This window comes from Larimichthys crocea, chromosome XIII, assembly GCF_000972845.2.
Source record: "Larimichthys crocea isolate SSNF chromosome XIII, L_crocea_2.0, whole genome shotgun sequence".
Lineage (NCBI taxonomy): Eukaryota > Metazoa > Chordata > Actinopteri > Sciaenidae > Larimichthys > Larimichthys crocea.
The window spans coordinates 34997250-35024494 of NC_040023.1; the positions used below are offsets into that span (position 1 = coordinate 34997250).

Here is a 27245-nt window from a genome sequence, read left to right on the forward strand (position 1 = left end):
CCACCATTTTCGTTACCCTTCTGCCACGTACACAAAATGGTGACAGTTGAGGGCGAGAAGTGTCCAGTGGTTCAACTTTTTTGTGCGTCATCCGGGTGCATGTCTAAATACCGAGCAAAATACGAATAAATAAGACACTGTCTCTACAATTTCTCTGGACTTCTCTGGAGTATATCATCCTCCCAGGCCGTACATGCAACAACATTACACAGCTGTTTTCTAACATCTTTACATGTGTGCACATTGTATTATTATTACACACAATTATTATCATTGCATGCATGGTAACCACAGCAAATCTACTTTCTGAATAGAACGTTACACGTCACGTCAGTATAAGGGATATGTGGATGGACTGAATGATGCACATCTGAAGGATTTCGAGGCGGGTATGCACACAGCAGGCAGAAATGAGTGTGTATGCTCTGTATAGCTACGTATATATCCCCATGCACTCCAACCGCAACACATGCATCGATTTCACACTGAGAATTCACTCCGACACAGCCCACTACACTGTAAGGAGTCATCTTGGAGCCACAGCTGTGGTTTTTGAATGTACAGTCTGTCGGTATGTCTCTCTATATGAATGCTTTCAAATCTTCTTTGCGTCGGCAGTAAACAACATCTTCCTCCACCTCCTGTCCTCCTGCATCATCCTCACTCCTCTCTCTGTCTCTGTTTGTCCCCATTTTATCATCTTCTTCATCCCCCCCACCCTCTCCTCCCTCTCCTGTCTTCATCTTGCTCTTTTTTTTCCCGCCCTCCGGAGAGGAGGATATCCCACAGGTTGCCGCACTTACCGCCTGTCGTGTTGAATGCTAATGCAGCCGGCTGATGCAGAGTGACTGAGGAGTAGAGATGTTTTTTTTTGTTTGTTTATTTTGTTTGAAAGGATGAGGTCGGAGGTGGCGAGTAGTGATGAGAAAGACGGAGAGAAAGCAGAAGAGCGTAGGACCTCCAGGCTTTTTTTTTTCTCCCCCTCCTCTTCTTCTTCTTCTTTTCAGGGGAGGGAGGGGATGGAGTGACTGAGGGGAGGGATGGAGGGATGTGACGTGAGCAAGCGGGAGTATGGAAACTGATCATTGCAGGCAGAGCAGTGTTGGTGCTCTCCCCCTCCTCCTCCTTTCTCCCCTCTCTCTCTCTCTCTCTCTCTCTCTCTCTCTCTCTCTCTCTCCCCCTCTCTCTCTCTCTCACCACTCCACATCCCCAGCGATGCTGCTCTGACCAGACACCGCCGGAGAAAAACAAACACCATCCACATACTCATACACTGACATGCAGCACTGAGGGCTGCTGCTGCTGCTGCTCCTTCGTCTTCTCTCTTTCATCCACTCACGTTACATCTAATTACAACCCCCCCCTCCTCCTCCTCTTCTCCTCTTCTCCTCCTCTTTGCCTTGCAGTTGACAGGAGCACCCAGAGGGAGGATACAGCAGGAATGTGACTGTGAGGAGCTTCATCTGAAAACATCTGCCTGGAGGACTCTCCATCTCCATCTCCATCTCCATCCACTCTCTTTGGTTGGTTGAGCTCTGCAGCAGGTGAGCGGCATGTTGATATCGCATCTCATTCATGGTGCTGTATGTCGCAGTGGCCGCTACCTTACTGTATCTGTGTGTGTGTGTGGTGTGTGTGTCAGCAGTGTCTTCAGCTTAAGATCTTCTGTCGGCGTGGTGTCAGCACATGGACGCATGAATGACAACGAGGCCGATCGTGATAACATTTGTGGAGATGGATTTTGATTGTTGAGAGGATGCCAAGCCAGGAGTGTTGAGGAGTGAGGATGCACTGCAGTTAGGCAACACCAGAAAGAGAGAGAGAGGAGAGAGGAGAGGAGGATTGCAGTGCAGTGCACAGCAGGAACACACTGCACACATCAGTGTGATATTAGAGGCGGGATCGCCGTCTTACTGGAGATTTAAGATAAAATAACAATCGCTTCCTTTTTTATTATTTTTTTTCTCGCTGTCGGTGCAAAACATTAAACAAGACGCCGCAGAGCGTTTTTCTAGTTTCGCAGCTCCAGCGGCAGATCAAAGTTTATGCGAGGGAGGCTGATTCCCACGCAGCCAGTGTGTTAACATAGAAACACTGTGTGTTTGGCTTTGTTTGTGTTGTCTGTATATTAATAATAATAATGAAGCTTATATTGCTTTTGTTGGCTCTGTGAGGTAAAGATGCATGCTTGTGTATTCACACAAATCCAAACTGAAACACTTTCATGTGTATATTTACACACACATTCAGCCTCCGAGTCCACTTGTTGATCCAGGCACACACACACACACACACACACACACACACACACACACACAGATGTGAGTGACACCTACACAACAATTAGACAAGAACCGGAGGGCAAACAGCCGAGCCGTGGTGTCGTGCTGTTAATCGGTGACAGTGTGTTGAACTGAAATTACAGCTTGACGCTTTTTGGCTTTTTCATGTTTCCACCCTCTGATGTGACGGGCATTCCTCCTGCGCCGTGGTTACACAACAAAAACACGTAAAAAGCTGAAATGAATTCAAATTTTATGCATGGTTTTCTGTGATTTATTTGACTGATTTCCAGTTTGTTTTGCCTCAGCTGAAGTTCATCACTCTGTCTTTAAACACTAAAGGTTCCAACCAAACACCAGATATTGGACTCGGTTCAAAAACACCAGCCCACAAAGGCTGATGTAGCTCGAACTGGATCGTGTTGTCATCATAGCAACCAGCCGGGGCTGATGCGAGGTCATTTGAAAAGCAGCTTTGAATGATTTTAATGCCCAAATTAGGCTTCTTTTTTATCATCATTATTATTATTATTATTCACCCACTTCCCGTCCACTTGTTGCAAACATTTCACGCTGCTTCACTCCAAGCCAAACAGTCGAGCCTGGCAGAGGATTCTGGGGATTTTGTTTTGTTGGGTTTTTCTTTTTTTTTTCCTCCAAAGAAATGAACATACGTCACTCCCATATGCTGTTTCTACACAGCCTCCTTTGTTCTTATCAACAGATAACTAAGTGTTGTAGTAGTAGTGCTTGCTCATGGTGGGAATTGTTGCACGGCCTAGGCCTGTTCGACGTGAGACCAGAGATAACTTCAGTTATGATTTAGCGCTTTAAAAATAGAATTGAACTTAAACTTGAATGGGATGATGGGTGATATATCCACTTTTCCAGACGTTGCAGTGACATTTTTAATGTCACATTATGTTGTTTAACAGAGCGTAGCTGTAACACTCCTCCTGGGTTGAGGGTTTAATTATCACAGAGGCATTTTGTGACTTTTTTTATGTTGTACAGGCGTAAATAAATTCCAGTTACAAAAAACAGACATCTGTTATTTAATTTTTTTACATTTTTAACTTTCTCTAAAGGTCTCCATCGGTTTCTAGTCTGCACTCTGGATTCATCGTACACTGGCTGACAAACATGAATGTCAATGCCTGAAATGTCAAGTCCTTGCAACAATGTTGAAAAAAAACAAAAACACGGCGATCAAGAGACAAAGGGACATTTTGGCTGTCGGCCTTGAAACGACAGCTGCAGAAAGAGGAACAGGCTGGAAAACGGTGGAATATGATACATCCAGAATATCAGTTTTGATATATCTGATGCAGGAACAGTCGTTTCAAACAGGCGTCTCCAGCATTTAACCTGCTTTGTCATTAAGTAAAAAGAGAGAGACATCTGTATGTGTTAATGTGGCAGGTGATCTGATGTCTGATGTTTGTTGTTGTTGTTGTTTTTTCCAGCGTGGGACGCCCGGCTGTGTGTGTCGCTGCCCGGGGAATGCTTCGTGGACAGAGAGACCAGGTCTGAACACGATGAGCAGCCAGGACAAATGGGTCACGCTGACCCCGGCTGAATTCGCCCTGCTACAAGAATACACTCAGTGTGAGTAAAAGAGCGACTTTGTGTCTGTGACTGTAATGAGACGAGGTGTCTCTCTCTGCACGTGTGATCCTATTCTTCAGGAACAAGTCATTTTCCAGGTGACACACTTTTAAATCTTGAACCTGAAAACAGAACCGGCCAACAAAAGCTTCATCACGTAACGTTTTGATATTAACAATAGATAAAATGACAGGTCGTGACTAAACCACAGAGAATCACACAAACCTGCAGCTTTAGCATCTTTCAGCTCATTGTTTTGGTTTCCCGACCCGTATGCTGTCTTGATTCGCCCTCACTGCTCCCATCAGCCCTGTTTCCATCATTTAAGGGCTGTTGTTTTGGTGTAAAACGCTCTGTTTAAGCCTCTGAACTCTACCTTCTCAGCACCAAATGGCAGATGTGGACACTTAGCAAAGGGGTGTCAAACTCATTTTAGTTTACGGGCCACATAGAACCCAATTTAAGCGAAAATGGGCCAGACCAGTAAAAGTATTCTGCGTAACAACAAATGCAAACCTTTTACTTTTATGATAAATGAACCATTCAACCTATTATTTTTTACAGTGAGTACTAAAACTTACATATCTGCAAGTCCATTGGTTTACATTGAACCCTTCGGTGGGCCAGTTATGGCCCGCGGGCCGTATGTTTGACACACCTGATTCAGCAGCTAAAGACACATTTTCTCAGGAGGTGGTGGAGACCAGACTCGAGCTAATGTTACAAGGTGGTAAACTTCATGTCAGTGGTGTGTTTACACTTTATTGTGCTTCCCACAAGTCGTAAAAAAACATCAATTAATGTCAGTTTACAGAAACGTGTAAACAGGAATGTATAAAAAAGCCACTTATGAGTGATTTAAGTCCTCGCTGTCTCATCCTGCATAACCTCCTGAATTTGGACTTGTTGTTTGAGTTACTGAATTTTAAATGATGAATTGGAAAAATTCTCCAACAGCAGCCTCGGGGTCTTTATGCAAGTGGCTGTGCAGGTGAATATCATTTATTCTCACATCTCTCTCCGGCTGTAGACAGTGCTAAATTAGTTTAGTTATCACAAGGACTCGTAGTGTGAAATTCTTTTATTTTTTTACTCTTTGGTGACATTTTTTATGAATGAAACTTTCCCACAAATGGAGGGAAACCGGTATCCTGAATTCATCACACTGAAGCGAGTTTGTGCAGTGACGAGGATCAGGATGGCCCACTTTGAGTTTGAGTCGTTTTCACTGATTAATGATCAATGTTTGAAAAACAGCATTTCGTGAAATACTGCTGTGGTGGTTTCGATCTCCGGCTCCTCGTGTCCTCGGCCAAAACACTGAACCCCAACATGCTCCCGAAGGCTGTGTGAATGAATTAGCTCCAACCTGATGAGCAGCTGGCTCCTTGCATGGGTAGCCAATGCCATCAGTGGCTCCATCAGTGTATGACTGGGTGCGATATGTCGTGTAGAATCACCTTGAGTGGCTGAAAGGTGCATTTTTACCTTCTAACTCCATGCATACTGTAGTTTCATGACAGAGCTGCTAAGCCTGCAGTCAGAGGGTCACGTGTTATTTCTAAAGCAGTCATATTTAAGCAGTGTAAGTGTAAAAATAGTATAATGAGTATTCAGGGAATGCTTTCATTATTGATGAGCGACAGCTGGACATCAGAGACGTTTATATCTTCATCATTTAGCTGGATACTGGTTTGATAATGAGCCACAGCGTTGAAATAAGGTTATTTTCCAGGAAGGTTAGCTGTCTGCCAAGCTCATAATAAATTCTCTCTACAAAATATAGTGAGATTAAATCCACATCAGTCTTCTGCTAAGAAAGCAGAGCGATGCATTCCCCAAAATGATGACACATTCCTCTCCTCGCGTCTCTCCAGAAGTTTTTAAAAGTCATCCATTCAGGTTTTTGGAAAGTTGGCATGAAACTTCTGTTTTCCATTCCTCACACATTAACGCCTGATAGCATCAAACCGCCGGCTTAACAATAACACGAGTGTCCCTCTGTCTGCTGTAAACTGCCGTATCGCTGCGGCTCATCTCAAACATCCCTTGCTCTAACGATAAAATGCCGAGCGCACGTTCGTCTCGCTGATGTAAGAATCTCGAACATTTAATCTGCCGCGCTGCTGTCTCGGCTCTGAATGATTCATCCGCAAACCAACAAATGGCCCCCCCCCGCCTTTTGCTCACCAGACTGTGCTCTGGATGCCTGGAGTTTATGTTACGCTCCAAGATGTTGACACGTTTCATCATTTGAAATGGTACCAGGGATGGAAAATGTGACGATATATATACCTGGCAGGCTGACTGCGGGATGTCGTGTGCACCACCCACACATAGTCTTTGGACGGACTTTTGAAAGTCACAGTAAATCGTTTGTAGGAAGACAAACAAAGGGAACCACAGAGTGTCCGACTGCTAAGTGCTTTTTGTGTCGACTGTCCTTGTAGGACAGATTTTCAGAGATGAAAATCACACGACATCTTTTGAGGCTGCCGCTTTTATTTGCTATTCACATCCCCGAGTATGAATCTTAATAATTAATGCTTTTCACCCAGGATCCCTCGTAGCAGTGTTTCACTTGGTAATGACATTTTTTCCCTTTAATTGCTCTGTGCCTGGTGACAACATTGTTCCTTACTCCGAGGAACTTCCCTCCTCTCCCTGAGGGATGCTACACTCACGTACCAATCAGGATGTTGCTGCTTGTTTTTGTTTTTTGCAAATATTTGCTTAATGGGCGGCGGAGGAGTTTGTAGAATTAAACAAGAAAATGTTAAAATTGTGATTGTGTGTGTGTAGATGTTGCGTGCAGGCGTGTGTGCACACTAGACAGATCTGGATAATCATGTTTCAACGAGCTCCCGGTGACTCTTTGTGTGCGCCGTGCAGCTACAGGTTATAAAATATCCCATTCTCTGAGCCGCAACAAAAGGGGCATCACGTTGCCTCACCTTCCCCTCCCCGTCTCTCCTCTTAATCTCGCCTCCTAGCGCCGTGTCTCTCCCTCCCTTCTCATTAAAGCCAGCTTCGCACACTTTCATAACGCCTTAATAGCCGAGAGATCTTACTCACAACAATTACGCAGTTCGTTTTTATGCGGTTTAATTGCTAACGTGAGGCTGCACAGAGGGAACATTCTTGTACTTTTCAAGGTTAAAAAAAAAAAGATTTTCAGCGTGTTTGTGAACGTGTCCTCTGATTACCGTGTGCCACACAATGGTTAAATCATTAGCCCGACTGAGAAAAATACATTGTGATTCCGTCGTGCCTGCTAAATGTGACAAGCAATTAGAGGATACATAATCACTCTCCTCTCCGTAATGGTTTTTTGGGTAGACGGCGCGCTAATAAAGATGGTCAATAACGATGACACACACTCAGCCCGATGTTAGGCATTTATTTCCAGTCATTGTTGGGAAGAAATGCATCCAGAGAAAATCAAAAGATCCAAAGCCATTAGAGCAGGGAGGCAACAAAAAGCTGTTAAGCAGGACTCGACTGTAACGTCTGAATAGAGGCAGAATATCAGCATGAATGTTACAGTTTATGTCTACTAACTCATAAAGCCTGAGACAGTAAGATCGTATTTCTGCTTTTGTAACTGCTTATCCTCGTCAGGGTCACACAGGGCTGAAGCCTTCCCCAGCTGACTTCAGCTCCTTGTCTTGCGACCAAAATTGTAGCTGCTTACATGAAATAAACAAAGCCAGAACACAACAGGTAGAGTATCAGAGTTTAGTCCATGAATCCAGCTGGATAGTTTCAGTTCTCAGAGACATTTCAGGCTGACTGTGGAGGGTTTGCCTGATCCAAGTGTCTGATTGGCGGCAGCGTTTTTCCAAAACAAGCCACGCCTGCAGCACCGCAGCCAAAACGGACTACACCCCCTCAAATAAATGGGAAAACCTGCGGCGGATCCTGTTCGAATGCACCGGCCACGGAGCTATACGCTGACGTTCTAGTGAATGTCTCAAACCCCACCAGCTCTGCTGTGGTGTGTGTCCCAGGAGTGAAGCCTCAGCTCGGCCTCGTGGGGAACACGTGGCTGGTTTTATTTTTGACGGATGCCGCAAGCAACCTGTGTTAGAATTTGGCCAATTTTCAAAATAAAACACCCTCACAGAAACATATCTACACATTTAGAAGCACCTTTTGGGGTTAGGGTGAGAGGTGGGGTACACTCTGGGGTCACCAATTAAATCTGATGTAAACAGTCACACACACACACACACACACACTGTAACATCCAGTTTCCTTAGCACTGCTAACTATACTCCCCTTTCTTACCTGCGAGGCTGAACCCCGACCCCCCCAACACTCCTGCTGACTATGAATCAGTAACATGCTGTGCAGTTCACCTCAGGGCCGCTCTGCCTGCTCTGTTTAGATAATGGCACACTGGAGTTTTTAGTCCTGCAAACATTGCACCGGTGCAGAACTGCTCCAGGACCCAGAGATCCGCATGTGTGCTAATAAAACCCGTGAAGAGGTAAAAGACAAGGTAGCTGATACGAAGCCCTGAACTTTAACAGGCGTCTTAATGTGATTTGTGATGAGCAGAGAGCGGCTTATGCTCAGAGATGAACCAGGCGCTCCAGTGCATGTGAGAAAATGGTACTTCTAATTAACTTCTATAACATTAGAGCCCGGTATCTGTGGCGCAGCAAATTGATTTAACAGTATGGCTCATAAACGCTCTGCAGCACACAGTAATTATCACAGCCAATCGCAGTCGGATCGAGTTATTTTTGTCTTTAAAATCACCCCCCCTTTTTTTAAAAAGTCTACCAGTGTGATGATTTATTTCATCCTGTTTTTAAAGATCCAGATTATTTTGTTACCTTAGAATGAGCCTCTTTTCATGGAATCCACCGTGTTGAGCCGTCATGTTTATACAGTAACAGTAGTTTATACAGTAACTAGATACTGTTTTTCAGCCAATTTCGTGAGAGGAGAGGGTGAAGTGAGGGGGTTGCAATCCACAATTGCAGCTTAATCATAGACATATATATACGTAGACGCCGCATTGAGCGCTGAATCGTACGTCGACGTCGATGCCATTTTTGCATGTGGCAAAGTGGAGCGACACCCTTAAGTTGCAGAGTGGCAACACATGGCAAAAGCTGTGCAAGAGTATTCTTTACCAAGGTTTTTAACTTATGATATATGTGTTCATCAATGTGAATATAAAAACGATTAATCAAAATCCGTTAAATGTACACGTTAGTGCTCTTTATTCAGAAATCCCTCGTGTCACATCTGCATTTCAGGATCTGGTTATTATAGACACAGATTAAATGTTAGATATAAATATTTCAATATTTATCATCACAGTAACAGTGTTACACACATTAGTAGCTGTAAACACTCAGCATTAGAAAAATACATACGTTGGTTTGGTGCTTACATAAGGAGTAAACATTTATAATCATCACTTTAAAAGTTACATACGTTGTTTTTGGTGCCTGTTTGTTTCCCAGATATATTAGTGTGTGTGTGAATGGGTGTATAAGAGACATTAACTTAAAGAACTTTGTAGAAAGGCGCTTTATGAAGTTCAGTCCGTTTCCTTTTATTAGTTTACGGGGCAGATCTGCCACATCCAATATGGCGGACGCGTTAACGCAAGGGAGCAACGGACCAACCTGCTCAATGAGGCGTCTACGTATATATGTCCATGCTGCTTAATCTACATGCTGGACCTTTTTTAATCTAGATTTGTCCTGTCAGAGGAAAAAGACAAATTAGATACTTCCCTAAACAAGCAGATTTGTATTTTGGGGATTTTAAAGATGCTATAGTTAATATTTTTATGTTAAAGATAGATGAAAAAGACGTCTCTGATAGTGACAAATCCACAGATAATTATTACCTGGCTCTTTATTCCTTTAGTCGAGTCAGTGGAGAACAAAAACAGAGCTAGAAAGGAAGAAATATAATATGAAATATTAATGTATATCGGATTTATATTCGTAAGATGACCAGAAACACAACATCTAATGCTTTGTATCTTCTGTATATGTGGTAACTGCTGCTAACAAGTTGATATTTGATAAGATATCGCTGTCGTGCTTTTGTCAGGATAGATTTAGCCTCTCATAAAGTCTGCAGCAGCCTGGCTGACACCTCTAAAGATGACCGTATTAACACGCATCTCATGCTTTTAACTTAGCGAAAATCTATAAATCAGCGCATGGTTTTCTGTGATTTTATATGCTGTAACTATTTTTTGACTAACAGCAGTTTATCCCTCAGGGCAGTACGTCTGTGCAACATCTCCAGCTGTTGCCCCGTCGGTAAATATAGTCGGCGGTTTTGGTCGCCGTACAAGCGTGTTGGTACCAAACCTGGCAACCTGCATGAGTCGACAAGACTCAGACGGGAAGCCGTTGCACAGTCACTGCTCCTCGCTGCGGTTCACCAAGATATAAATCTAGCATGTTGCCCCCCCCTGAAAACCACCAAATGTCGCTTTGACATTTCAGTTTGTGTACAAGTTGAGCTAAGTATGAGGTGCAACGTGTTAATTAGTGAGATTTAGAGTTTCTGGCCATGCTGACCATGTTCTCTGTGTCCTGTTCAGGTCTGTACTTAATGCACAGAAGTCAGTCTCCTCATCTCACTCCCATGCATACTAAGATTATTTATTTTCTAGGCCTCCAAAAGTTTAAAACTACTAAAACTTTGCACCATTCTGTGCAGCAGATCTGAACTGGTGTTGAACTCCTAACCCTAACCCATGGCCCTGGTGGTGTGGGCCACTTATTCACAGCTCTGACTCACAAATGGTTGGTGTGTTTACATGCAGACATCATGATGCTGCACGTACACCCAATCTATGATCCGATTAGGGTCCGATCACCGGTAAACGGCTCCGGATCAGAGCAGAATCTGGGTTGACTCCAGGGTGTTTATACCTCCAGAAACTCTGGGTCTTTGCTCTCGAGCTCCCCAGCACTCGGCAGCTGTCTGTGGGCGAGCAGCTGCTGTGTCGCTCCACCCTACCTGGTCCTGGTCCACGCAATAACGTGACTTTTCCACTAAAAGTTCAATATTTTCTACTCGCATGAATTCATGTGAGCTTTGCGTTGCCCAGCTGAAGTCAGTCGAGGACACTGACTTTGACTTTATATGTCAAAAACTGTGAACGTGTGCAGAATTTCTATCTATAAAAAGAATGTGGCGTGTGTCCAGACTTGTTTCTCATCATGCATTTGATTCAAACTGTGTCATCCCAGCACACGGCATAGAGCAAACATTTAATGTAAATGTACGTTTTAATATAAAATGTAAACGGATAGAAACGGACACAATACAGTAACTTGTCTTTTAATTTTTCTTTCCTCAGACTCCACCAAGAAGCTGAAGGATGTGCTGCAGGAGTTCCATGGAGATGGTGTGCTGGCTAAATACAATCCAGAGGAGGTATGTACAGTTTATATAACAGATTAGTTTATAGTCTATTGAATCACGAGCTCCCCCGTACACACACACACACACACCTAACTGCATATACTGAGGTATTTCTTGTTGTTTCACTGCTCTTGCAGATAACCGAACATAAAACTGTTTATTACCTCACACACGTCTGATTATGTTGGTAATCACCCCCTGCAGAATAATTCCTCTGCATAGATTTTGTTCACACTTTTTCTCCAAAGAGTATTTTGACACGTGGCTGCTGTTTTAGCCTGAAAGGTTATTTAAAGAAAATGAAAAGAAACATTTATCCGGTTTTATCGCCACGATAACGGCGTTTCAAGGTTGGAATTTCATATTCAGCTTTGACAGCAGCACACACTTCAAGTAAAGGGAGTACAAGTATTAATATACTTTGTTTGATGCATGCTTATTGTAGTGGCATTAAATCAAGAGAGATCTTTGTGTTCATGTTTGTGTACTGCTGAATATTTAGCACATTTTTAACAAAATAACTTCACGACTCATCCGTGACCGTGTTTGTTTCTGTCTCTCTACAACGCCGCGGGGCTTCAGAAGCAGGAGATCCTCAGCCAGGTAATCTCATCCTCTCTCTTATTTATTGTTTGGCGTGTTTTTGCTGAGTGCTCACATCATTTCTCACTGAATAACTCTCGAGGCGGTGAAGCAATTAAAAAAAAAATGTTGTTTTTTTTATGGAGAAACTAAATTAAAGGCAACTCCAGAGGACGGGCGAGCGTTTTTAGGGAAAAACACAGATTAAATCAAATAATCAGAAGGGCGAACGTCAGCCTAAATGAATACTAGAGGAGCCGACAACATGCACGCTGAATTCTGCATTGAAACCACTCGAAAATAGATCTTCGCCGCCCACAGCCCGAACATTTTAGACGTCTTTGAGTGCAGAAATCTGTAACATGAATCACATATTTTCACCCCCCTCATGTTGTAAATAATCTGTATTTTCCGTGAAGCCTTTGAGGCAACGACTGCCGCTCAGCATGACAAACAACACGCTCTATTTCTGTCGCGGGCTTTTTAGGAGATCGACTTTGAGGGCTTCAAGGTCTTCATGCAGACGTTCCTGGAGAGCGAACTCCCCGAAGAGTTCTGTCAACACCTCTTCATGTCGTTTAGCAACAAGGGACCCAAACCCAGTCCCTCATCCTCTGACAAACCCAGAGTCTCTGGTAAGTGTAGAAAGGAAATCTTCACCCTAACAAACCCCCGAGTTATAAACACAGCGTGTTTTCTGTTTTGTAGCTACTGATATGAAGAAACAGCTTTTTGTTGTTAAGTGCAATGAATCACTCGTTCCCTCGCAGCGTTTCTCCACTGACTTTGCTTTCCCTTCAAACTTGGAGGGTTTTTCTTTCTTTGTTGTGTTTTCTGCCTTCAGATGACAACACACTTCCTGCCAAGGCCAGCCCGGTGGCACACAATGTAAATTGTAGTGTAGAGGCTGCCAGTTGTCTTGGCGATGCTTTTTTTGTTTACAGCATTTCTACTCGTATCTGATTCTGGTGTGGTGAATGAGTTACTCCTATTGAAATAAGACAAACCCAGCTTTAATGTTTTCAAGTATCCATTCTGAGTATTTATTTTTAGGCTATAGCAGCAACCCAACAGCTTCTTACAGCTTCATTCAACCGGGCACGGATGCGACAGGTTCTGTGTTCGTCGCACCTAACTGAAGCTGTTCTAGTCGATGTTTCAAACCCCTACCAGACGTACCACAGTCCATTTCAGAAGCGGGTCTCCACCGAGCACATGACCCAGGAAAGAAATGACCAAATCTGAGCACGTTAACAAAGTCTGGTGGTCGAGACGCTTCTGAAACACTTCTGGTGGGATCTGAAGTCGGGTAAAGAACGGACCTAAACAGCACTGAGACAAAATTTAGTTTTATGGTGTGTGTGGTTGAAGGCTAAATTCCATCGTGTACGGATGACAGTGACGCGTTTCGTGGCCGACGAAGCTAATCACAGCTGTTCTGGTCGATGTTTCAAACCCCACCAGAAGCACAGTGGTCTCTTCGCACAGGTTTTAAGATATATTTGGGGCGTTTTATGCTTTTTTTTGACAGGAAATTGAGGGGAGAGTGAGGTCGGTCAGGACTTTAGTCTTGATACATGGGGCGCAAGCTCTACCAGGTGAGGTACCTGGGTGGCCCCGCGGCGGTTCTGTTCCTGACGGTTTGCATCAATCTGCACAGAGCAGATCGAGCTGGCAGGAATTTAGACACAGAGAATCTGGTCGATTTTCAAAATTAAACACCGTGTGCAAAAGAGGAGCAATATAACCAGGGGAAATGACGTTACGGTTTTCGCTGCTCGTATTAGTCTGTGTGTGTGTTGACATGAATTACGGATGACGTTGCAAATAGGCCTCAAAACAAAATAATCATATCTTACACCCACATGAAGGAGAGGAAGCAACTCAAATACCATCAACAAGATGATAAAGCAAATGTTTGTGGATGGTGCATGACTAACTGTAAGTAACTGAGTGTGTACGGTAACTTATCAATCGTTCCAACACATTTTAAGGACCAGGCTTCTTGCCAACATCAGAATTATGAGTTTTTGCTCATTAGATTAATAACTGCTGCAGTCTTAATGAGCCACAGCTGAGCATGTAGCGTGTAAACAAACTGTAGTTATGAAAAGATGTTGCACAGATACCGCGGCTAGAATAATGTGTTACTACAGCAGAGACCATCATTGAACCGGAGGATCAAAATATTTATTATCAGGTTTAAAAAAACAAAACAGAAATGATTCCCGGTCACTGGCAGCATTCAGTGGCTGGAAATTGAAAAACCTTCCCCTCGGGGATCGAGCAGTGCTGAAGCACATTTACAGCGAGAAGCGAGGTTTGCCGGAGTGAAACCGTAAATCTGTAATATCAGCAGGGGAATCCCGTGCTGGCATAATTACAAACTTCCTGTAAGCGATACTTAACCAGCGGCGTGGAATAAAGTATAAACAGTTAGTTTATCATCATGAAACAAGTAATCCATGTATGAATCCATCAGCTGAACTTACTATATCCTTATTTTAAAATCTTCCTCTTGATGATAACATTATTTAATACAAGAAATATCATTATTTATAGAGTAAGTAACCCAAATATTCTGTTTTATATGCGGCTAAAAGCTGTAAAAATCTAATTAAATCGAAGTAAGAAACTAATCACCTGACATGATACGTCCTCTGCAAGCGGCAGCCTCTGTGTCTGTGAAGTGAAGCCACAAACTGTAGTTCCTCTAACGTCCACTTGAGGCTGGCTCCAGAAGTGAGTCAGTCTCCATAAGATGTCCAACTTCACAGCAGAAATAAACATGTTTACAGCCTGGTACTAGGGATGTAACAATACACTCAACTCACGACTCGATTCGAGTCACGATTTTTTTTAAATCAAAATGAGCTACAGACAAATTATGACCAAATAAAATTATCTTTTTATTTGTAGGAAAAAATATTTAGGTGCTTTCTTTACAGAACTCTCAAACAGTTTGTGTTCTCTTATAAAAAGTGCAACTTACATGGTCACCACGACAAATATCTCCTTTCTTTAGAAACAATCTCACAGTAAACTGCTGTTAACTGGTGTAATGTGCAGTTTTCTCTCTCGAGGTGGCGTAACGTTACTTAGTTTCTCACTGTGGTGGCGGCTGATAAGCTGCTGCATGTTGCTCGTGTTGCCGCTATATGTCAGCAGTCTCTTGCAATATTTACATGCTGTTTTGGTTTGTTTCTGTCCGTTTCTCATGGTTGTATTTGTGTATATTGAGAATCCTAAATGCTCCACACAGGTGATTTCAAACTGCTCGGTGCGTCCTCTATTGATTTCAAACTGCTCGGTGCGTCCTCTATTTCAAAGCTACTTTCTACCGTTGCCATGTCTTCTCACGTTCTTTGCTCCGTACCTACGTAGTGACGTAAGTCGCGTGACTTTACGTCTGACGTTAAACAAATGAATCACCAACCAGTGACTTTTTTTAAGATAACGTAAGAAAAAGAACATATCCTACTTCTCTTGCATTGGCAAAGAATCACGATTAATTTTTTCTGTCAACCGGTGCAAGTCGTCACGCATTTGTACCGATTTTTAATCGTGTCACGATGCATCGTTACATCCCTACCTGTTCCCCGTTCATGACAACTGTACTGAGGGTGAATTTATATACAACTCACCTGTTCACATTATATTAAGGCTTAAAGTTATGCAGGATTAAGAGCGTCGACATTTTGATTGACAGGTAGATGCTGTTACAGATGGCTTGTTTGAGTCATTGTTCCTCTGTAGCAGCATGTTTAACGGTTTGTCCCATTTACCTCATGTGCATGTGAGGAACTGAACCAGTGCTGAATGTACTGTACGTCAGTGTGCTGACTGGCCTTCATTGATCCAGTTGTGTTAACCGTAAGTCCTCCCACCACCCGACAAGCTCATCTGTGTACCGACAGGGGACGGAACAAAGTCCCATCTGTTCTAACCCGCTGCCGTCTGCACACACAGGCCTTATTAAAGCGTCTGTTCTCTCACACAAGTACAAGACGAGTTGTAGCTGGATGTAAACTCTGACTTTCTGAATAAATAACAGCAGCATAGCTCTTTGGTGATGATAGCAGATTCACTGATGTGCCTTCAGCATGCTGGCTTGTGTTATCTCATGAATAAAATGAAATTAATCTCAGTTTCTGAGCCCTGAAGTGTTCACAGAGAGGCAAAATATATACATGGAGGCCACGTTTTGTTACAACAAGAGCATGTTATGCTATTCATACATACTAGATACAATTCATGTGTGCACGAGATGAGTGTCGAGACCTTTCAGCAGTTCATCTGCTTTAAGTGTTACGCGAGGAACGTCCTGTGCACCCAGATTTCTTACATACGGTACGGATGTAGTAAGTTACCAACAGGTTTTAAAGTGGACCTGTCAGGACAGGTGCGTCGGCATCTTCACGTCACTACCTGATCCATACCTCCTGTCTGATCTACGCATTGCCAACTCTCAACACAACGAGAAGGAAACAAAACGGCCGACTTGTTGGCTTTGGAAAAAAAACTGCAGCGTTCAGAACTTGGTGCAACTTTTGCCAACGTTATCTGAAGACTACTAACTAACAAACTAATATGTAAGTCTTACCCATAAAATACAATGCATGCGGAACGACTCCGCCACGTTTCAATGTTAGTCAATGTGTCAGCTCACACAGTCTCCAGTCACGCTGCGTCACGGCTCCGGAACAACTGTAGCTTCCGGCAGCCCTCCGCAACACATACGCAGAGCTTCTATTTTTCACGGACGCCGGAGCACGGCGCATAAATTCAGCACAGAGCAGATTGTGCGGGGAAGGAAATCGGCTACAAAATACAAAATAAACCCCAGTTGATTTTCAAAATAAAATACTCCGCGGTTCGAGTTTCATTACAAGAACATGTCATAATGTGTGGGGCCGTCCTGAAGTCGACAGGTCAGAGGTTTTCAGGCGTCTTGTCACCCTGTCAACCCCATGGATGAGGAGAAGTTGATTCCGGAAAATCAACCTATCATTGATGACACCTCACATCCTTTTTATAAGGACACCAGAAAAAAGATGCGGCGTGGAATGCCATCGCAGGAGTCAGAGAGACTACAGCCGACAATATCGTGCGATTATGCGTGAATTCACGAGATCTCGTGCATTCTCGCAACCGGAGCGCATCACAAACGGATTATGTGTGAGTTGGCGGACGGCGCAGTACGCTGTCGTTCCGGAGCTGAGCCGTTCCACATGCAGTGTAACAAATAAGTAACCACAGGAGACATTAAAACTCATTAACATTCCTTAATTAAACACATTTTTTTCCTAGAGGTAATGATGGAAGCGCAGACTGTATAAAACATGGGCGTCGTGTCCGTGACGTCACCCACAGGTTTCTGAAGAGTTGTCCTGAAGCTCAGTGTGGTGCCCTGGTTGCCTCTAATCCAAAAATTGGCAATGACGTGGACCGGCAGACCTGAGGCTGGCCAAATGATGCCTGGGAGACCCAAAGTGTTTCTTGTACCAGGCTGTAAACATGTTGGACATTGGACATTTTAACATGGAGACTGACTCTGTACCACAAACACTCGTGGCTTGTTGTTAGATTTCAAACTGGTGGCTTCAGAGCCACTGAAAACACTCTGTGTGGTATCTGGCACAGGGAGTCAATAGTCTGATCGTCATGCATCGATCTTTACTGTACTATTAAACACAGTGAGATAAGGTTGAAACATTTGAATCCATTAAAATCACCTGTAAGAATACAGCCGTGCTCTGAATCGTGTCAGTTTGCCTTTGGGTGAAGCGAACACCACCCACCATGGATCGATACGACCGTATGACTAATGTCAGCGCTAACATTAGAGGCATTGTGGAGGATGTTTTGACCTTTCATCTCCGTCTCCCCGCAGGGCTGAAGCTGATCAAAGCCAACTCGACCCCTCTGAAGACGCCCGCGCTGCCCCGGCCTCTGGACACGGTGCAGCTGAAGGACATCGTGTGTTACCTCTCGCTGCTGGAGGGCGGGCGTCCCGAGGACAAGCTGGAATGTGAGTGTCTCCCCAGATTACATGACTTTTGGTTTATCTGTTGATGCTCGGCAAGAATCCGAAGTTCAGAGAAGTCCTAAAACGAGATTTATGATACAAGAACGCACAAATTAAAAACAGCCGAGGGAGGCAGGAGTAATGTCACCGCCTGAGTTAAACCTCAGTGGGTGGAAGTCGTGTCAGACAGAAGCGCAGTAAAAAAAGACAAAGGGTTAGAGAGGACAAAGCTAACACCGTGAATCTTTGCTCTGCTGCTTTGTGGGAAAAATGCAACATCAAGCCACTGTAAGCAGCTGATGTTTGGAGTTTTATTGAACCGCAGCGGCCTGGAGATGTCTCAGTAATCTTCTCTAATCTAAGAGCTGCCCCCTGCAGAGCCCAACATGCAGACTGAAGCTCCATTCGGTGGGATGATGGCTGGTCAGTGATTTGAATTCACTTATTATATAACCTGCTGTTAGTCAGTGAACTCGCTGGAGGTTAACAATAACAATTCTTTACCCCAACCCAGTCCTTATTCATTTTATGTTATTATGTTGATAAGAAGATATTAAGTTGATACAGAAGATGCTAAACATTTGATAGTTCCAGCTTCTCAAATATGCACAGAACCACCTGGGAGGTCGCCATTTGAAAACAGTTTGAAAAATGGCTTTCAACACTTTCAACTCATACCGGCAGGTCATTGGATGAACCGTCAGTCTGTCACCGTCTATCGCGGACACGAAGTGTGAAGTAGCAGGAAGTAGAACGAAAGTTCTTTGCTCTCCTTTTAGTGAAGACAGCCAAACATCAACAAGGTCAACAACACAAGACCCAGCAGCAGCTAATATCACTGACTAGTCCAGCAGCAGTCAGCCCAGCTCGGTGTCTGTCTTTCAGCCTTTTATTTCACCAAGCTCTCACTGTCCACTAAAAGTCAGTCCCAGATCGCTGACTCTCCTTTTCTCCGCCTCTGTCATTGGCTGGAGAGCCCAGTTATGTTGCCAGTTTGCCGAGCTCAGGTTCTGGCACGACACTGGCTCTGCACCCTGTCAGCATTCGCCTGCGCCCCTTCACCGACTCACAAATGACACCTGATTATACATCAGTGTAGCATTAAAATGAATGAATAACTGTGAGATTAATTAAAAATGACGTACACACAAATGAACGAAACATTAATAAGCCTTTCAGATTTATTAATTTTACTGTCTATGCCGACCTCACCCTTTCCATTTCTCATTGTGCTCTGAAGGACTTTCCTCCTACCGACTCAGGTTTATCTCAGCCAATGAGATTATTTCTGTCCGTCTCTTCAGGCTCTGTGAAATGAAATCCTGTCTGGGAGGTCAACATGACATTAGGACATCGACCTGAACAGGCTCCGAACCTTACAGAGTATTTCTAAAGACTAATACAGACAGAAGTTACAGAGATGGCACAGTCTCATATCATATTTTGTCTTTGTGTACCTGTGTGCTTTGTGTGTCTCCGTATTTTTGAGTTTTCTCGGGTGTATCTGGTGGTTAGTGAGCGCATTCAATCAAACCGTGTCTTTGTTGTGTTTTTCTTTTTCCCCTCCGGCGAAGATAAGACGTGAAATAAGCTCCTTCGGCTTACAGAAGTTATTATCCTGTTTTCAGGTTTCAAAGGTGGAGCTTTAAAGTTTTGATTTACCATCAAATACCAAATATTTCCACCCGAGAGAAGAAACAGATCAGGAAAACATCCGACTTGCAGTGGATTTATCGACCTCACCTGTTCACATTATATTAAGGCTTGAAGTTCTGCAGGTTTGGAGGTTGGCGCTCATACTTTTATGGAATATCAAACACAACTCAGTCGCTGATAAATCTTCCCCAGAGAGAAGCTTGAAGTCGCCTGTTCACAGTTTATTGACACATCTCTTAATTGCATTTATCACATCATTTATTCACGAGGTTACGTCCCTTAATTGGACATTGGACTTCTTTTTTTGCTGTAATTCTCATCCATCTGCTGAATAATTGAACAGCGAAGCGCTCGTTAAGCGCAGGGACGACTAAATAATTCAGACGATGCTGCCTGTGTGTGAACACATCATGGATTTAACTACGGATGATGTTTTATTGAGCGCTCGCTCTCTCCAACACTGTGAGCTGTTGTTGTTATTGCAGAGGTGGATGGCTCCCTCTGCTGGTTTCTTTAAGAACTGCTCTGATGTCAGTGCAGCTTGTTTTCTGCACTGCAGTAACACATTTGTCTTGACAGTTTCTCTCTGTAGTTTTCAGGTATTTGATTGTCAGTATCACAGAATAAGGCAAAACCAAGCCCTAGATTAGCGTCACCTCTTCAAAAATAGTTTAAAATCTCATCTCATCTCGTTTCTAACATGTTAAGAGTATGTTAGATCAGTTTTAGCCGACACAAGCCGTCACTAAAGAAAGAGAGACGTTAGTGTCAAGTAGCTTTAGTTTAATTAAATTTATAAAAGTTTCCAAAAACAGCATGAAAAATTAAAGTATGTGAGACGAAGGAAAACTTCAGTATAATAAAAAATGATGGAGATCAAACTAAATACATTGGAAAAGTTAAACACAGCATAAAGAAATAAACTGATAAGACTGTGGTAAGTCTGTGAAATAGAAGAAATGAATTCGATTAGAATAATGAAATAAATGTGTTATTATATCAGCCTGATACATAATCACGTTCATGAACGTGGTGTTTGCATACATCCGTGATCAAGTTACAAGCTCAGATTTTGATGGCGAGATAGTCAATGAATGATTCAGTAAGACTGAAATATTACAAATGTGGATCAGGATCAGCTCTGATTCTTGAACCAGGTCCATTCAGGCTTCAACATTGTAATAAGTTATTACTTTACTGGCTGGTTGTCCCTTTTTGAAAATGTCATTTAACTGCATTTCTTTCAAATAAAAGATTTTTTTTTTTTTGCAGTTTTTTGCTCATCAGAAATAGTTATCGTGGACGTCATATTCATTCGTCAAGGATACAAACAGTACTATGCAGTATTCACTCTCCTAAATTGTGCTTCAGAATCATTTGATGTACAGCATTATTATTTGGAGTATCGATACTTCACATTATTGGCAAGTTATTATGTTATTGGCTTTATTACATTATTACGTTATTGGTTGCTACATACGTAAAAAACTTTGAGAAACACTGATGCAGACATCTTTACCTGCCGTCTTAAAGCAGATTCACATCAGTCCAGTCCTGGTTAAAGCTTTGCCAGAACTATAATCATGACACAGAGTGATTTGATAATGCACTGATTTAAAGATTTTAAAGTGTAACACGTCATTTTAATGCTTGTTCTAACCATCACTGCTCATCCAGGAGTCGGTGTTGGAGGTTTTCCTCTGTACTTGTTTCTTATAAATGAACTAAATTGAATTAAGTTTTTCACACATAAATAAATGGAATAACTCGAACTATTCATTAATTTGAATTGAATACAAGTTGATTGACCCTGCAAACACGTTCATGTATCATGTGTAACATAAACATAAAGGTCTTCGTTCAGTTCGTTATTTTCTCTCCTCTGTCCGACACATTTGTAAGTGGACAACAATCCTCATCATCTTTTACACTTTATTACCATTCTGGGGCCTCTTTGGGTCACCGCAAACACCTCCCTGTAACACCATCGACCTCCACCCAACACCAGACGCCAGCGTCACCTCCTCCCTCTTCCCCTGAAAGGTCACACACACACACAGCCCTAACAGGAAACTGCCAATTAACTCCTCGTTAGTGGCCTGACGAACCGCCGTCTGACGTCAACTCCTCATGATGTCAGCACACCGCACCCTCTGCTGCTCCTCAACCAGGCTCACATGGAGGTGGAGGTGGAGGTGGCTAAGTATAGGCATTAGTATGGAAATGAACCGCAGCTAGGTCATGTTGATGTTGTTGTTGTTGTTGTTGTCACGATTCGCTCAGACTTGTGAGTGTTTACGCATCACCGTGATGTAAGAGGAAGAGCCAATCACAGCCGGGATGTGGGAGCTGTCTGTTTCCATGGTGACGCTTTTGAGTGGTAATTGGGGGACACTTAAAGTTGCAGCGTTCAGGCGCTTCACAACTGCTGAGGCTTGTGTTTTTGTGTTGTGTGCACACGGTGACATTAACACAGAGCCAGTAACTGCCTCTAGTGTTCACTTCAGAGGCTGGAGAGCGCATAGCGTTCATGACATTTTGTTTTTTTTGTCTCCACAGTTATGTTTCGCCTCTATGACACAGACGGAAACGGGTCTTTGGACAGCTCGGTAAATATTCCTCCTCACTCAAAAGTGCAAAACGTCACAGAAGTAACAGCAGCAAGACCGACAGAGACACAAAATGTCAAAGTTATTCTTATTTTGGATGAATCTGCACATTATATTCTTAATTAATCAGCTGTTTGGAATACAAAATGTCAGAAAACTGTTTAAAAAATACCCGTTACAATCAAATATATTCAATTAATTATCATACAAGATGTAAGGAGAGTAAATCCTCACAATGGAGTAGTAGTTGTGCTTTTTGTATATATAAATATTTTAATGGCTCTAAATTTTTGTGCATTTGTAGGTTTGACTGATAAAAAGACACATAAAAATATGTCTGTCTGCTGTTTTACAGATGTTCCCTGAATTATTTCAATCAACGATACAAAATACACATTTATATAATGAGCTACATATTTAATTACAGATTATTATTGTCATTTTACACGATGCACTTTTAAGAAAGCAGAACAAATGCTGCATAAATATCATTAAAAATGAGAAATAACTGTAATTTCTCTGTAAAATGACGGTTTGGTTGCTGACTTACAGATAATGTCTGTAATTTTGTAGTTTTCTGTACAAGTTTAACAGGAAAAATACTGTAAAAATGTTCCATAAATTCAGGATTTCTAACAGTGTGTCTATTTATTCCTACTGTATCTATAATTACAGTGATGATAATCATTCTGGACGCGTTAAACCTCGACACATGGTCCGAGTATATGAATGGACGATGACAGAAAAGAGGAATTAAAGAGAAAATTGTGCGTTAGGCGGGGTATTTATGAATGAAAGAGCAGCGGTGCTTATGTGTGTATGTATAGGAAGTGCGTGGGAGGGAGTCGGGCTGGAATTAGAGGGTTAAAGAGAGAGAGAGGGGGCAAGGGTGGAGTGGGTGGAGGGGTCTTGTAATGTATCCCGTTATTAGTAAGCCATTATTGGCTGAGAGGAAAGCGGAGCGCAGAAAGACGATGTTAATTTCCTGTGACCCACATTGTGCCGCGGATTAGAGAGAGAATAAACCGGCGGCTTGTGACTCCTGATTTGCACTCAACAATATTAAAGAAGTCCAAAGTGCATCGTAGTGATTCAGTATCCCGCTAGATAATAACGTCGCCCTCCTCCCGTCGCTGCCTCCCCAAAAAAAGCAACCATTGTAATTAAACCATCAGCCTCGGAGCTCTTCCCACGCTGCCTTTGTTTTCCTCTGTGCAACTCTTCTGTGCGGAAGAATGACATTCCCAACCTGCTATTACACGCTGTTTATCAGTCTTTTCACACCACAGACGTTTAGTGACATCGACTTGTAAGGCTGCAATATAACAGAAAGGTAAATACAGTATTTTCTGTGCCTGTAATGACTGTCTGTGGTCTCGCCGCAGGAGCTGGAGCACATTATCTCCCAGATGATGCACGTAGCCGAGTACCTGGAATGGGACGTGACCGAACTGAAGCCGGTAAGAAAAGACATTTCACCCAATCAGCAGCAATCTGTGTTAATTTGAAAATTCAAAACACAACGATGATCACTGTCCGTGCTGTAGATCCTTCAGGACATGATGCAGGAGATCGACTACGATCACGATGGCACGGTGTCACTGGAGGAGTGGATCCAGGGAGGCATGACCACCATCCCGCTGCTGGTCCTGCTGGGCCTGGAGACGGTGAGTCCACAGAGAGAGGCTACTTACATTTACCAGTGATGCTAGTTGGAGCTTTGACGTTACCGTGACTTTTAAAGTTGACATACATCTCGTACATCCCCCAGTTTCAGTGTATCTGTGGTAAATATAGACATCTGTACTCGAGTATTTGTTCTGATTACAAACTCATGATCAACAACTGGAGAGTCCACAAGCCAAACATCCAGCAAGTGCAGTCACTCTGTCCTTTAGACCAGTGGTCCCCAACCCCCGGGCCGTGGACCGGTACCGGTCCGTGGATCAATCAGTACCGGGCCGCACAAGAATTAATTAGTTATTTCTGTTTTATTTATTATCTAAGTCTCCCGCAAGTGAGGAGAATACGGTCATTTCGAAATAAAAAAACGTTTCAAAATAAAAGACCGCTCGACTTAGACTGGGACTATACTAAAGGGGGACTTCTTCTTCTCCTACCAACTGTGGATGAAGTAGTCATCCACAGTTGGTAGGAGAAGAAGAAGACCGGTCCGCAGTTAGGAAAAGGTTGGGGACCACTGCTTTAGACGGAGCTCAGAGCACCGGTGGAGTGTTTGAGTTTGTACCACAGACAGTGTCGTGCCAGAACAGGAGCTGGTTCAAGTGGCCCAACAGCGTCTATGGACATTACGGTCATGGATTGCAATAAGACAGAAGTGGACATTGACAGAAGAGAAAAAGGAGAGAGTGAGCGAGCAAGAAGCCGCCTAACAAGAGTAACTTTTAGTGGTTGGTGAGAGCTTGGTGAAATAAAAGGCTGAAAGACAGACGCCGAGCTGGGCTGACTGCTGCTGGACTAGTCAGTGATATCAGCTGCTGCTGGGTCTCTGTTGTTGACCTCGTTGATGTTTGGATGTCAATAAAGTTGCCGATATTTACCACACTCTGAAACTGGGCGGGCTAAATCACAGAAATACAAATTACCACATAATGTTGCTTTAATACATGAATAATAAAACATGTTCAATGTTCAGTAAAAACCTTTAGAAGTTCATCAATATGTCTAAAACACAAAGAAAAACTGCAGGCAACACTCATCAGAGCTGTTCGTTATAAGAAGTTTGACTTTATTCTTTATGTCTGAGGACTTGTCGGCACGTCGGCCGTCAGAGCGGTTCTATAAACTCACCTGATGATGTATACATCCTGTGTGACAGTCACCACACTGAGGTCTGATTCCCCGAAACATCTGGACAGATATCACAAGAGCGAACGTGTGAATTAACAGCTTCCGCGCCGCAACTGAAGCGTAAAGCCGCCGTGGTTATGTTAAATATCTGATGTATATTTCTACACCGTTACCATCTGTAAGTTTGACACGTGTCGGTGTTTTAAGAAAGTACTATCTGCTCTCTGACGGCTCACTGTAAATGACTGCGATTCACAGCGTTGGCTAAATTACGAAACATTTAAATGAATTTATGTCACAAACAGAAACAGTTTTCTGCAATTCATAAATTAAAGCTCACACACACACACACTCTGCGGTGGTTTCCTGAGGACATCCTCACACGTGTGTGTCCCTGCTGCTGCCGTGTGATCCCCAAACTAATGAGGGCGACATCACGTCCGGCTTCAGTTCATCTTTTTTCCCACCAGATGGAAGCAGTCGACCAAATTCAGCAGAGATCACTCTCTCAGAGATCACTCCTGTCGAGTGTCAATTTCTTTTTTTTATGAATGAATTTAACAGCAAAGGGAAGACTGAACAAAACCAGCCCTGCACAGCTGGAAGTCAAACACACGGACACAAATAAAAAAAACCTGAGAAATAAATCTGATAAAAACTGATCATCCTTAAAATAACGAAAATAACTTTCTCTCACTGCAGAACGTCAAAGATGACGGGCAGCACGTGTGGAGGCTGAAGCACTTCAACAAGCCGGCCTACTGTAACCTGTGTCTCAACATGCTAATTGGACTGGGGAAGCAGGGACTCTGCTGCTCATGTGAGTAATTCACTCGCCATTAAGGCTTCGACAGATTGCATTGATTTGCGTAGGCCGATACAGACACAGTGTACCTGCAGCCGGGGGCCGTTCGTTCTGTTTGTGTGTTGCAGAGCCGATATTGTGGAATTAGCTTTGAATTTAGAAAAAGAGTTTCAGTTTCCTGTGACGGTTTAAAAGCTGTTTCCGCTGTTTTTCACAGCTGAAAATGGAAAATAACTCAGAAAAAGACAAAGCAGCTGCTCTGAAAATGGAAAATAACTCAGAAAAAGACAAAGCAGCTGCTCCGGAATAGTCTAAAAAAAACTTTATTCTGTGTTATTTTATTCTGAAAGTATAAAAATGACTCGTGTTTCAGCTATTTCTGACAGAAGATTGGACACAGGTGCCTTCAGTGAAGCTGAAACTCGAGTGTATGTCGTGTGTTCTGTCTTTTCTTAGTCTAAAATCTTAAATTGCTTTTCTTCTTATTTATTTATTTTTTCTTCCTCCAGTCTGCAAGTACACCGTCCACGAGCGCTGCGTGGCTCGCGCTCCGCCATCTTGCATCAAAACCTATGTCAAGTCCAAGAAAAACACAGAGGTGCGTCCAATTGGAGTGTTTACCAGTCGGGCACGCTTGGATCAGCGATGCTGCGCGGAGCTTAGGACGAGAGGCTTCTCTTCTTCTAATGGAATTAAAACAACTCAGTCTGCCTCTGAGCATTGCTAATCACCAGAATCAGCCCGCTTTAAAGGCGCACACGCCGTCGTCTCTGTTTGTTTCTCTCTTCCGTCCTGCTTGTTTTCTTTCCCCCTCTTGCTTTCTTTAATTGTCGTGTCACTTGTGCCTTTGTATATATCTTGTTTTTCTGCACCATGTTTCTTTTTCTCACTTCCCTTCCCTCCCCGTGTGCCGTCTCTCCCCTCTCTCCGCAGGTAATGCATCATTTCTGGGTGGAAGGGAACTGCCCCACCAAGTGTGACAAGTGTCACAAAACCGTTAAGTGTTACCAGGGCCTGACTGGGCTCCACTGTGTGTGGTGTCAAATCACGGTAAGCCGCCACCCGAGGAGAGGCAGCCACCTCCTCATTATATTCCCACTGCTTCTTGTATTTTAGGGTTTCGTTTTAGCACCTCTGATACCTTCGCGAGTCATTCCACCAATTTACACTCTTGTTTGTGGCTGCAAGTTCATAGCAAATATAAAACAGAGGCAACGACACATGCAACGCACATAAATCTTGGAAATGTACACATGCAACGTGCACTGTTTCTGACTTTTTCTTTAATAACGACCGCCTCCGCCTCCGCCACCTCCTCCAGCTCCATAACAAGTGTGCCTCCCATGTGAAACCCGAGTGTGACTGCGGACCCCTGAAGGATCACATCCTGCCCCCCAACTCAATCTGCCCCATCATCCTGGTAAGACTTTCACTCCTCCAGTGGTCAG

At 43.3% G+C, this 27245-nt stretch overlaps 1 protein-coding gene across 1 annotated transcript in view; it reads left to right on the forward strand.

Moving 5' to 3' along the window:
• Window positions 1–576: 576 nt before the first annotated feature.
• Window positions 577–27245, forward strand: part of dgkb (diacylglycerol kinase, beta) — a 70107-nt gene continuing 43438 nt past the window's right edge. Inside the window, exons 1-13 of the mRNA XM_019279079.2 lie at window positions 577–1544; window positions 3749–3890; window positions 11242–11318; window positions 11889–11909; window positions 12376–12523; window positions 17782–17919; window positions 22132–22181; window positions 23567–23641; window positions 23729–23848; window positions 25695–25812; window positions 26307–26395; window positions 26731–26847; window positions 27119–27217. Coding sequence (XP_019134624.2) covers window positions 3821–3890; window positions 11242–11318; window positions 11889–11909; window positions 12376–12523; window positions 17782–17919; window positions 22132–22181; window positions 23567–23641; window positions 23729–23848; window positions 25695–25812; window positions 26307–26395; window positions 26731–26847; window positions 27119–27217 — 1122 coding nt within the window. The 5' untranslated portion in view covers window positions 577–1544; window positions 3749–3820. The remainder of the gene's footprint in view (window positions 1545–3748; window positions 3891–11241; window positions 11319–11888; window positions 11910–12375; window positions 12524–17781; window positions 17920–22131; window positions 22182–23566; window positions 23642–23728; window positions 23849–25694; window positions 25813–26306; window positions 26396–26730; window positions 26848–27118; window positions 27218–27245) is intronic.